The sequence below is a fragment of the Pieris rapae genome, chromosome 16 (genome assembly GCF_905147795.1).
Source record: "Pieris rapae chromosome 16, ilPieRapa1.1, whole genome shotgun sequence".
Classification (NCBI taxonomy): domain Eukaryota; kingdom Metazoa; phylum Arthropoda; class Insecta; order Lepidoptera; family Pieridae; genus Pieris; species Pieris rapae.
Window position 1 is genome coordinate 4,691,972 of NC_059524.1, and position 14,225 is coordinate 4,706,196.

General features: G+C 33.7%; 1 protein-coding gene across 1 annotated transcript; it reads right to left on the minus strand.

Annotated features, from left to right (window-relative positions):
• Window positions 1–252: 252 nt before the first annotated feature.
• Window positions 253–13,822, minus strand: LOC110999675 (probable nuclear hormone receptor HR38). The gene is made up of 4 exons (XM_022268858.2): window positions 13,434–13,822; window positions 4,388–4,464; window positions 2,715–4,143; window positions 253–2,455 (listed from the first exon to the last, which is right to left on the minus strand). Exons 1-4 carry the CDS (start codon window positions 13,495–13,497, stop codon window positions 2,196–2,198), a joined length of 1,830 nt encoding a protein of 609 aa, XP_022124550.2. The 5' UTR covers window positions 13,498–13,822; the 3' UTR covers window positions 253–2,195.
• Between the last annotated feature and the right edge of the window lie 403 nt (window positions 13,823–14,225).

The following is a 14,225-nucleotide window of genomic DNA, read 5'->3' on the forward strand; positions in this document are numbered from 1 at the left end:
TCAGGTTTGGTTATATACGTGTTTAATGGGAACTGAAGATTTTGCTGTTATACTTATTTTTTTACCCTTATTGAACGTTATGTTATAGTTTCTGCCATTTCGCAATGCATTACCTATTATTGTATCTGCAATTTTTTTATTCTTTGCATGCGAAATAATACAGCTAATACATATATTTGGGACACCAGCTTGTGACCTCATCAATCCTTATGTTTCAGCTTACAATATTAGGGCAATAAAACCAACATAATATTATTTCAATTAACGCTGTTCGCGTCATTATATTTGTGACAAAATATTTACAAAGAAAAAGAACAATAATTAATATTATTTAAGTAACAAAAGCACATTAATCTATTTAAAGAAAAACGAAATGCAATAAAATTATCGTTCGGACGTATTGATCTGTAAACTGCTAAGATAAAACAATGATTAACAATTACTTACAAGCTTTTAATTAGGAATTCCTTCAGGCAATTTCAACTACTAAACTATTTTTCAAATAGGAAGCGTTACGAACATCTCTTATAAAATCTAATTTGTGCTTGACAAGTTGAATCTGGGCAATGCAGCATTTTTGATGGAATGTATATTTGATTGATTAAGCGGTATTTTTATTTTTAAAGACAATTTATGTGGAGTAAGCTTTTTGCGTAATGTAAATTATTAATCTATTATGTACACTTAACAGTTTAAAAACTTTAACGATTCTGTGGTTAAAGTGTACGGAAGAAAAAATAAGTTACAATATAAAGGTTACTTACAAAGCTATGAACTAAATTATAAAGGTTCGAGTATCAACAAAAAAGTTCAGCACGTTTTCAATATCAAATTACAATTTTAGTACAAAATGACAATTTCTTCAAAACATTTAAGTACAATTATTTCAACTAGTCTAGGGGTTCAAATTAATAAATTTTCCACACCACTATAACTCTTTTGGTGTTTGCAGTCATTGCTGCGGAAATGGAATTACCTATAACGCCATCAGAGTACAAAAAAATGGCTATGAAATGAGGCTTTCTCAGGCACTGGCAAATATCCGTATACATATTTTATCATATATACGTTGTTATCAATTGTATTTTTTATAAAGATATTATAGTTAGATAATATTAATAAATTTTATACGAAATATTTAAATATTCATTATACTCGTATAAGGGATACATGTATAAGTAATATATATATATAATCAGTCTAAAAGGGTAATTGTTTTTACCTATAGAACACAAAATAAAATTTTAATTTATAAGTTTTATATAGTTTTTAAAACTATTTGGTCCATTTAGGATCATTGCACCTAATATATTTGTATGTATTTACCAACTAGTATTTTGTCCATATTTTCATGCTTTTATATTTTATCAAATTATACGATAATTGTTTAAATTGTCCACGCCCCAATTTAGGTTAATATTATAGTAATTTGTTTATCAATACATGTTGATATGTTATTATTACATCGATAAATTTAAGCTAAGTGTTTTTCACAATACAACTATCTACAAGGGTCTATCTACTTTAACGACACGGACTTGAAGGAATGCAATGCTGAACTTTTTCCTGATTATATACGAATTGTACGAAAGGATTTATAATGTAACAAAAATATTCACAACGACTTAATTATAATTATAATCTAAAAGGTAACTCCCGACTGATACTCTTTCGACTCAAAGTCTAGTCTTTCCAGATACGAAGAACCGAAAAACGGTATCTACATCGTAACGATATCGTATCCACGTATCACATCAATAACGATTTCAATATTTGTAAAATACTATAAAAATCGGTGACCCATAAGCCAAATTTGTTATATTTATAAGTCTTGTGACTAGATTTTTCTTATTTAAATATTAATACACAAGTAAATAACATAGGAATATTTGTACGACGAGATGCCATTGATCACGAGCGGTAACTCAAATGCAGACTACTAAGTAGATATTTAAAAAGATAACTGAATCACACAATTTACAGTAACAATAAATTAATCTTACACTTATGATTATATTTACTTAGATGTTACGAATAAACTTATTTATTATACTCAAATTCATTCAAGAACCGATTTCATGGAGATCGAATGCTAGGTTATTCTAGAAAAATATTTTAATTTAAGTAAACAATTATAAAAATAATGGGGCCGGCTTTGAAGGATGAGTTTCTAAGGCGGGACCTGAAACTACTGTTTAGAACGGTAAGCTTGCGCGAAACATGTTTTCGATTAGAGGCGGTGCTGGTACTAAGTCTTCGAGTTTCAGGTAGAATATGCGCTGGAGACCTTGTACGGAGAGAGATCGTAGTTCAGGTAGAGCTCCAAGAACCCGGCTGAAGTGTGGAGCCCCAGCTCCCCCTACGCCCGCTCCACCAGGCATATGTGCCCGAAGACACCCAATTATCTTCATTTGCAATTGCTCAACTCTGTGGGGCTCCTTCAAGCCGTGCCGTTCTGGAAGGAAAATAATAATGATGATAAATATTTTTGGCGATTATTTGAAATTGTTTTACGTTTACTAAATTTATTTAAATTGATAGCGCTTTGATAGATTATATATATATAAAAAATCGATTGGTTATAATTTATGGAAAATTAAGTAATAATAAACATATCAACACTGTGGGGATGTTATTTTTAAAATATCTAAACCATGTCGATTTAAAGTCATGAAAGATATTGCGTTTTAATTTATAATGCGTTATAAACGTACCTGTTATTAAAGTGAGAGCGCAAAGACAGGCAAATGTTGAAATATCAATGTCCATTGAATGCAGAGTATTACTGAAGTCCAGTACTGCATGAAGCCAATCGCCAAACGATCGTTGGCATTGGCGTTTGTCAAGCACAAGTCCATTACAGAAGGTTAGCTTGGTGTCTTCAGGCCGCGTGCGGTAAGCAAGTCTAAGTACGAATAATTCCAGGCGAGCGGATGCAAACAGTTGTTCTCTGTCTTCAGGACAAAGCTCTCCATAACCAGGTACCTTTTCCGCAAACACCTTTATCATGTCAATAGATGTCGTTAGCAACGTGTAAAATTGTTGTATAACTTCTAAGTCTGACATCAGTGGCTCCATCGGATTTGGTTCTCTAAACTGAGAATAATCTAGGTTAGAGAAGTCTGGTGACGTATCTACGTGTGCTCTAACGAGAGCCGTGATGAGTGAGATTGGTGGACTCGGGGGAGATTCCTGCGGGCATTTTGGTTTGGACGGCAACCGTCCGCGTCTTCCCTTCAACGAGTCTGTTCTGACGACTTCCTTTACCATGCCGACTGCGAGACATTTTTGGAAACGACAAAATTGACACCTATTGCGTCTTCTTTTATCCACTGGGCAAGATTTTTCGGCTAAACATACATATTTCGATCCTTTTTGTACAGTTCTTTTAAAGAATCCTTTACATCCTTCACACGTTCTTACACCGTAGTGTTGGCAAGCAGCTGTATCTCCACAAACAGCACATAACTGGCTGGGTGACTGAGGGGCCGCGCGAGTTACCACGTTATCTTGCGGTGCACCTCCTGGCGAACTCGCTGCAGAACTGGGGGCTGATGCTTGCATGCAATGAACTCTTCCACCGTGAATTTTCGGACTCTCATTTGAGCTACTCGATTCCGATCTTTGAACTGGTAGAGAGGCACGCCGTTGTCTTGAATTTTGATCTGTTGTTATATGTAAGTCAACTGAACTTGGAAAAGGTGGTAAAGAGTATGAATCCGGTGTAGGAGTGACGCTCCCTGTATCGAACGATGGACTGCAGGGTTGAGCCGGTGCATAGTATGGCGAAGGAACGTAGGGTAATGTTGGCTGGTGGTATTGATAAAGTAATTGCGTAGATGCATGACCCTGGTGAGAGTATGGTCCTACGTTGTAACAATCCTCGTCCATTTTAATACCAAATTCCGCCATTTCTAGTTTAGGGTATCTAACCGAGTAGGTCTCCTCAAAACTTGGCAACGCCGGACCGGGCGTCGGCGATGGAGTTTCGCTCACAGGCGTAATTCGTTGTGATTTTATTTCCGGATCAATAGGTGCATGGAATTCTACGTCCGGAAATGGATCTAAGTTCTCGTCTAAGATTTCAGAGTCTTCTTGATACTGCGATGACAGAAGATCAGCGAAGGATGAACTGTAGTTGCTCTGTAATGAAAAGAAATCGATAAATAGAGGCGTAACATTACAGTAGGCGGACGTCAATGGGCGGTCACGCTAAGCCAATGCCGTTGTTTTCTAAACATTGTGACCGCTTCGAGTTTGTCGTGCAGGTGCGTTAATGAGGCAGTAATTTAAACATAAAAAATGTATGTAACTAGGAGGGTGGCTAAATGCATCTGCACGCTTATTAAAGTTAATATATCCATAGATGCGAATATCATTTACTTACTTGTGTTTGCAGCAGTAGCATGCTGGATGAGTTGGACGAAAAAGCACTTGGCGAGCGCGACTCTATAGCGCTCGGCCCTGTAACAAAATAAACATATTTTTACAAACCTAACAACTACTTTAATACGCAATGTATATTACATATATCATATAACATTTATATCATTTCATTGAGTTTCTTTTAAACAACTTAAATTACGTAAGATTGGGGTTTAAAGTGCCCAAGCCGTTTGGACAGGCAATTGAAGGAACCGTTGAACTATCACGCTATCACGCTTGCATTATTTATATTTACCCCCAACGAACATACTTTGATTCTAACTTCACAACCGCCAAACGTAATTGATAAATCAATAGCTGATATTCACTTGATGTCCAAACACAACCCCGCCATAAATAGTTCTGAGGGTTTAGAAGAAAGAGCTATTAATTTATACTGCTGTTTTGGCAGCTAAATATTGCCTCTTTGAATACTTCGTGTCACGGTACTTGATTCGCCACGCCCCGAAAATTGAATCTACTGTATACACCTCATCTATGTCTATTAAAAAATTTGCTAACTGCAGGGCTTTCTAGGAAATATCAACCTTATTAAACAACAGCTTAGGAATAGTTTGGGACAGTGGGAAAAGGACAAAGTTTTTGGGGCGCGAAGGCGATACATCCCCGGGGAGGTTATGAAATCAGTGGCATTTGCAGTTTCTATTATGTTAAGAACCATTAATTTCGAGCTTATTAAGGTACAAACAACGTAAATATTCTTTGTTTGTACATATACCTTATACATATTGTAGTTTGTAGGGGAAGAACTGAACCGGTACAAAATAAAATTTACAGGTCTTTCATGTTTAATATTTTTTCATTTCTTTATACACTAGTTAATTGTTGATGCAATAGATATAATTAATAAACGAATACATCAATTTTGCTTGTGACAAGGAAACGATACGTCATATAAGAATAAGTAAATTTATAATTAAACTTTAATATGAAGATCCTGCCTTGCAGACAAGGAAGTTGTCAGTCGTGGAAGTAAGAACTAGTTTCAGCCCATTAAGATTCAAAATCGATTTCATTTGATATTATGCAGAGCTTAGAATTAATATGTAAGCTGCATAAGAATACTTAGCAATATAGGCATTATTTTATTTAACAAACTGTTCTGATATTCACTTATTTTGTCTAATGATTTATCAATTATAGAGCTTACAATTTGTTTATGTAAATGTTTAGATAGTAATTTTGTTCATATTAATTAACTTACTGTGTGAATTTTATTCGTTTACGTATATAACGGTTAAGTCATGCTTGTGCATGGATACATTTCCTTATCGATCAAAACTTCTTTTGTTTTTTTAATGCTTTAGGTGATATATATATCTCTCTTTAGGCAGCTCATGTTTGAGCGTCGTGGTCAGCAACGAAGCATCTAGACCGGACCATCTGCCTCCATCGGTTTCTGTCCAGCGCTTCCCTCATCACACTTTGCTTTGAAGACGATGAGTCTTTCACTTGATCGATCCATCTGGTTGGTGAATGGCCACGTGATCTTTTGCCTTCTGTGTTACCAACCACGATCAGTTTCTCCAAGTTCTCATCGCCTTTGCGCATTGTATGGCCGAAATACGATATGATTACGTAGTCATATGGTAGATAAGCGAGTTCGTATGCGAAGTTGGGTCAGGATTGATGTGTTGTTATATGTATGTTGATATATATATGGTAATGTTATATTTAGGCTTCCTCGATATTCTAAAATTACTTTTTGTTGCAACGCCACTGCTCCTGACGGTGGCCATACAAATTTGTCTTAAGAGAATTCACCTATTTCATTGATAAACATATCCTTTCAGAATATTCGGTAACGAAAGTAAGTATTATTATATATGTTGTAGAAAGCAATTAATTTGCCGATTTATTGCAATACAAACAAATAAAACCTCTATAAAATTTCACCAACTACAAGTATTTCGTTTTAAGTGCATTTATCCGTGGCATGGCATATTTTTATGAAAGTATATTGAAAAGGTTTCATTCAAAAATGTTTATATTCAGATTAAAAATAATATACTCTATCCTCCATGGTTACAATTGTCATTTAAACTCGCAAGATTTATTACTTTGAAGTAGATATAGGATTGGTTATATTATAAATATAGATAATGTAAACATTCCATTTTTAGTTAAGCCATAAATTTAATTGTATAAATCTCGACATAATCATTTCGTTATATATTTTTTCTTTTTATTTACAAAAGCTTGTCGATGCTCGGCACTCTGATACATAAAGAAAAAAGAATAAGATTCAATGTGACAAGCACTTATACAATCATAACAAACACGAAAGGAAAAAACATCGGTTCATAAAAACATCGTTTATATATGTATTTAAATTTATCTGGAAGTTAAAAAAGAATCAATGCATATGAATACTAGTCATATATAAATAATAAAAAAATTGCTTTATAAAGTTAATCTTTTAATAATTTTCAAATAATACAAGTATATGTAACATCGTTTAATTTAAGTTATAAGTTTCGTACTATTTGCACTTGGCCACAAGATTTTTATTCATTTCTGGCTTCAAGATGGCATATTAGCAATCAGTCACATTTTTTATTTCAATCTCAAAAAACACAATGTGTATATTATTAGGTGAGAATCTTTATGCATTTACATTGCTAAAAAAGAATAAAAATAAAATATAAAAAAAATATATAACCATAATGCATTTTTAGTTTTTATTTCAATTGTATTCTGTGCAATCAAATAAAAAAAATACTTTTGCCTTTGAATTAATGTCTTTAAATAGCATCGTTTTATTAACAGCCCATATCTTAAGTGACAGTGTACCGGAAACAATTCGATTCAGAGAAAGGACGTTAAGTGGAATGTAATGATTGGGTAAGTATTCAAACGACACGCGTAAAAATATTACACCTTAATTCTCCTAGAAACATAAATTTTAAATATTATATTTTTAAATGAAAATGGCCGCCCAAAACTTGTTTTATATATTCGCACTCCAATAAAACTCCTTTGATCAAGTTCTTGTCGCTATAAAAGAATAAAATAACGAATTGCAAGTCTTTCCTGTTTTATTGGTAAGTTGTTGATTCGATATTAAAAATATATCGGCCACATCATTTCCTTATTATTCTGATCACCGGGGCTCAGTCGTTCTCTCATTGGTTTGTTGCTTAATATGATGAAGCATGGGCAGTTCCTGTTATATTACAAATAAAGCTATCCAAAATGTAGTGACATAGAGTAGACCCGTGACTTCTACTTATGTTTTAAGTTCCCGAATTAATAATTTAGTACAAACGGTGTTAAAATTGCATAAAATTTATAATAAGCTGGTATATAAATATATAGTACATATATCTTACAAAGAGGTTTAATCATTTTGTATATAAATTACGAGAATATAGGAACTGCGAGTAGAAAGTTTTCATATGCAACACTAAACCTTATCTCTCATATAAATTATATATATTATCGTCTTTGCTTAGTCGGTACAGGTTAAAGTTCATTTGAGAACCATAAAAAGGGTATTTTAGTATGACTGGAAATATATATTGCATAATATATGGATTTTGTCTATGGGAATCATTGATTCAGTGAAGTTTTTATTGCTTTATATCCTAAGCTGAATGTAGAAATACGACATCTATCGGGAAACGTAAAATTTATAAGGGGTGGTTTTCACTGAGGGGTGACTACAGTCTATTATGTCCACCACACACCACCATATCCAAACTAGTAAATGAACTAATTGTATACTTTGACAATAGAGGGCGCTAAATCTACAGGGCTTTAATAAACGCTTATACGAAATGAAAGAGGCCGACTCTTCACTGCATTTTTTTTATAAAATAAGCATTAAGTACCATAAATTTTGTGTGTGATTGTTAATTGAGAATTATTTTTTATTATATTCGCAGCCTAGTCTATAATTTTTAAGCGTGCTATGTACAATAGTGTCCTTGGTTTAAACATTCAGCGTGCTTCTCATATAATCCTTTCAGACTGAAACGTATCATAGACGTAAGCCTACTTTTTACTAAGGTTTTATTTATAATATGTATAATGTATATGTATTACAAAACAAATAATGAAACTGACATGTCCCCATTCTATTTTGGGGCCTAAAACAGGTATGTATTCTTAAATAAGATTTCTGCGCTCTTTCATATAATTTTATTGATTTTTAAAACTTCCTAATATATAATATTATGTGAATAACTAACTTAAGGCGTAAATTTACTCAATGTTCTATAAATGAAAATATAAATAGTCAGCTGTGATAGCGTCGGCCATCTAGGGGTGGTGGGTAACTGAGTAGTGACGTCATTCCAGTTGACGTAGATCCCCCCAAGACTAAATACTGTAGTGACGAATATTGCCGTATGCAGTACTTAAATTTAACTGTCATATGTTATTGTACTACTTCTTTTAGAATAGGCTTATATTATACATACTTGGATTTGACTTTGAGATTTTTGCGTCAATAGATATTGGCGCAAAAATCTTTTAACGGCGAAAAGACACGATAAATTATATTTATATCTTTAGCTGTTATTTCGTTACACGTTTAGATGTATTGTAACTGAAGTACATATATATGATAGTCACACAATTGATACACTAAATTATATACATGTTTTGGAACGCAAGTTGTACACATTTTATTTAATTAAAGACTAAAGATTGAGTTGCATGATGTACGAATATAAAAACGTAGCATACAATGCGATTCGATTCTATTTTATTTATTTTTAACTTGAATTTAAAAGAAATTTTTAATTATTCATAGAAGCACGTAGGTCATATTATGTTTTACCTTTGTCACCACGCGAAATAAATGTTCTTCACGTTTACTGTTATCAGACAAAGCGCGAATTACTAAGAAATAATAAATGAAATGTTAATGTTAAAAATTCAATATTGGAACACATCGCATCGTGTAGATATTGCATTATAGTACATACATATGTCTTTAATACAAGAAAAAATCGTAATCGGTGGAGCGTGTACTAAGTTCGGCCTGTGTATACACAACTAAATAAAAACGCAATTCTCTAAATTGATGTTCCGTTTTTAAATTCAGTATTTAGTTATTAAGGAACCTTTTTAAAGTTTGTAATTCAAATTCTACGGACAGTGGACAAAACCGAACACTTGTCAATTTCATGATTTATTATGTTAGTGCCAATTTGAGAGCATTCTGTGTGATTGTGTAAAACATGACATCCCTAATTATGTGATGAAAGAGTTGTGATAAAATTTACATATTCATACCTACTATAAATCTGAACTATTAAATGTTTTGACCCTATATCACTCCTTATGACAAATTAATATGACTAAATATTTAATAAGTTATTTAGGGTTATATGAAGAATATGCTTGACTATGTTTATATAGCGAGATGATGTATTTGCTCTGACACCTTTTTATGTAAATAGCAGTTATTACTATCTACTGTTAAGTTAACTTAATAGATAAAATGTAAAAAGATACGTTTTATAAATTTATACGTATATTTTAGTATTTGCACTATAGTCATTTCGAAAGCTACATTATAAACAACGAGGTTTTTATTTATAAGTATATTTTTTCTCTGCGGTAATTTGCAATCAGCCTTAAGGCTATGAGGAAATTTGTTCTGTGGTGCTGTCATGTGGAGTGACTTCCCATTGGAAGCATCTACTAATTTTTTGCTGTAGAAAATATTTTTAAAAATTCGGATAAAATCATTTAACTTAGAATAAATTTTGGTATAGATCTACATTCTCAATAAAATCAAACACCTTTTTAAGCATAACAGGTTTTTGTGCGACGGAGATTATTAATATTCAACACAAAGGCGCCACATCGGTTTCGTTTTTATCCTCGGAATAATTTGCAAAACATAGTTACTTAATCTCATATGGTCTAATGACCAATGCATAAACCTATTTAGTTTTTCATTATAAAACGTGAATTTACGGTGAGTTTTGGGTGGGTCTAAAAACCTAGGAATAAACAGGATTAAAAAACGTTTAATTCAACGCACCCTTAAGAGATATCAAAGAAAAATTATCTCAAAGTTAAATGTGATTTACGTCTTACAATCATACATATTATGCTTTTAATAAAGACAACTAAGTAGTTTTATGGTATTAAAAACATACACATTTGGTAATGTTTAATGTAGTCAAAGCTCAGCGTAACTATCAAAATGGGGATTTTTAAATTAAAGTAAATATATCGCCACTAAGACAATAAAACATTAAGCTCTGTATATCAAACAATTTTTTTTCGAATGAGTCGTGACCTTGAAGTCTGGCGGTGGCTTGGTAGTCGCCGGCTATTTTTGTGAATTAAGTAACTATATTGAATAAATTTGAATAAATATTTGATCATGCGTTGATATTTTTTCCTCTTGTATTATTAATCTAATTTCTTAGTTTTTATTCACGTGTTTGGTGGAATAGGTACCGAAAAAAATTTTTTTCCTGGCAAGATTACAATAAGGGCATACAAATAATGGTATTTGATCAAAAGATATATTTCTTATAAGTTGATAATAGTTGTAATCAAATTAATTGCTCCTAAAATTGAGTAAATTCCCGCTAAGTGTAAAAAAAAATAGCTACATCTTTGGGCAATATTAGACGAAAGTGGGGGGTACACTGTTTATCCTGTTCCTGCTCTATTTCGGACAATTTTTTATAATTAGAAGAGATAAGGAAGGGGGTAATAATCAAAATCTTATGTTATTTATATTAACTCATAGGTTTTCCAACGAAATATTTACTTAAAAACTTTAAGTCTATTTGATTTTGTATAAAAAGTCTATACGTCTAAACGGCATTTTTATTCTAAAATTAACAAAATCAATTAGTTTTTACGTAAAAGTAACTCCATTTTTACTTTAAGTTACCTATGAGATAAAATGTCACTAGTCTGTTCCATTATTGATTAGATATACTATTACAAGTGGCATCTCTATTTACCAATGAGTAAGTATATAAATAAACAAGTTAAAGAAGTGATTTATAAGTTTCCCTCTAAATAACAATCGATTTAAGGAAGTTGATAGGCGAGGATAAGCAAGGGCGACCTTGAGTGTGGCGGGTCGATGCGTGGCGTAATACGTGACGTCACGGGCGGCGGCCGAGGCCAACCCACCCCATTACTACCACCCACTTATTTTTAGTCGCTGTGACGTAAATTTCAGCAGCTCAAATGAATGGCTAAAATATGCGGTAGAAGGCAACTGGGTCCTCTTTGCTTTAGCACCTATGTGTTAAGTATTCGAAGAAATTATTTTTAGAATAAGATTGAAAGTAAGATTTACAATTGCGTGTTAATAAAATTGTTGTTTTTTTATTGTGTTAGAGCTGGTGTTTATGTAAATAAATTTCTAATAGTCTTTTAGATGTAACATACGATACCTATACTATGATTGCCGACGGCGGCTGATTTAATTTTTATAAATTTTTGTATATGTAATTTAAAAGTTTTTTTCAATTTTTCCAATTAATTAAGTTCAACAAAGAGTTCCAGCTTTTTATTTTTATACTTTTAAGGTTATCTGGTGCCCGTGAATTTATTTCGAGTAAACTTTCAAGGCAATACAAATTTTGGTATTTATACTTAAGTGAATCCCTTATTACATCACGCGCCTATATCTTTATACCCGTAGCGTCGGCCAAGTCTATAGAGGTGTATATCGTGACGTCAGAGGGAACGAATGTATACCGGATCTACGTCACATCAGCTGGGCGATATCGTGCCCTATCAACGGTTGGATCAGATTGATTGTTGTCAAAGAACCTTCATCCCTTAGCGAGTGCTTACACTAAGCATTCATCAGATGTAATCTATGATTATGAATAAACTTTCGCTTAGCAGGATTCGCTACGTGGGTAAATAAAAATTAATGAATCCACTTTTGATTTTAACGTCCGATCGGAAAAATATTCGTGCAAATAAAAAGTGAAAGTTGAAGCATTTGATGCTTAGACTTTGTATGTTACAATACTACAGTATTATGCGATCGGTGATCATTTGCGGACATCTCGGCAGGTGCAACGTCTGCCGGTTGCGACAGACGATTGGGCAAGGAAGGTGGTTTATTAGAGGCCATCGACTTCGGGCCGTTCGCGACATCCCATTTAGTTACCTAACAGACAAAAACTATATTAATTTGATCACTCTAACACGTCTATAATCACATGATATTAGTCATTAATGTAATAATGTTAAGTGATAATGCGTGTGTGCCACATCACATAATTGAAAAACTAAATCAAATTTAAATAAAATTCAGGTTAAATAAAACATATATATGTTGACGTTGTTTGAAATAAACTTTGTATTTACAAATGCACATTTTTCTAAACTTTTGAGCTTGTGGTAAAAATGTGTTTTGTAGTAATATAAAATATTGCTTAGTTATGGAGTATATAATAATTTAAACGGTTTCATACGTAGATAAAGCTTTTGGTTATCAACTATTTTAAGCGCGTACTCTGCTGTTGATGTTCATTATCAACATTTTCAGAGCCGAAAAGCTACGTGTATAAAGAAAAAAAAGATTGTTTAAATTACAAAGCTTTAGCGTAAACGTTTGCAAATTTGATAATCACTTTTTCTATTAAATGAAACCAACCTAGTTATTATTTTCCTTTACTTCTTATTTATATGAACTATGTTAAAAATGTAATATAAATTCCGCATTATTGTAACAATTTCAAGTTATTTTTAACTTATCGAGCTTTCCTTTTATGTTCGTAGCATTTAATAATAGGTCACTGGGCAACTGTTGCATTAGGAATTTTTCTTCCCACGTCGATATTTACCTTTTAATATTAAAAATATATTTTTAATCTTGTGTAAATTATTTGAGATGGAATAAATGTTACGTCCAGTAAGCTTTTAACAAACATAAATTAAACAAATAAATTAACATATATCAAAACGATAAAGATGGGATTTAAATAAATCAAAAAGCCGTAAATAAAAATAAATAAAAACAAAAAAAAGGTACATACGTGTAATAAGGAATTTTCTAAGGCCGCAATGTTGGCTGGAGGGCGTCAGCAACGCACCTCGCATTCTAGCCGATAGCCATCGTCACAACAGTTCCACACAGAGTCTAAGGTTTACACCAAGAGGTTCTACACAACGAAAGCGAAAATAAACACAGAAGTAGAGGGAGGCGAATCGTCTTGCGGGCGCTGACCTGGCGCTGGCTTCTCCGAGTCCTCGGCGGCGGCGCGCGGCTCCAGGGTCACTCCGAGGCACGCGCCAGACAGTCCCAGCTCGCTTAGCAGGATCCTCATGCGGCCGAGCACATAGCACTCACTGCACGCGCACTCACTCACGGTTTGTCGGCAAAGTGTCGCGAGGGGCGCACGAAAGTACGCGCAGGCTGACGGTCGGTGCGATACTGAGGCCGCCGCCGCCGAGGCTGGTGGCTATATCGCGGGCTCTGACGTCGCGGTCGCTACGTCACGGTTGCGACGTCACTAACGGTACCTCCCACGGCCCGCCCGCCGCCTGCCGCCCGCCCGAGCCTGCGCTAACGGCATCGCTAGTACGGAGCAGAGCTTTCGTAACTTCGCGCCGAACCCCATAGCGACGCCCTTGCCTCACGATTATACTTCTTTCGTGCAATATTCGGGAAACACGTGTTTTTAATGAAGAAACGTAACTTTTGCATAAGGTCTTGTTATTATAAAACACTGAGAGTAAAAATAAGTTTTGAAAGGCGTAACTCGTGACATAAAACGTTTTCGTAATAAAACCTCCTTGAACATATTTTATAACAAATAAGTTGTACT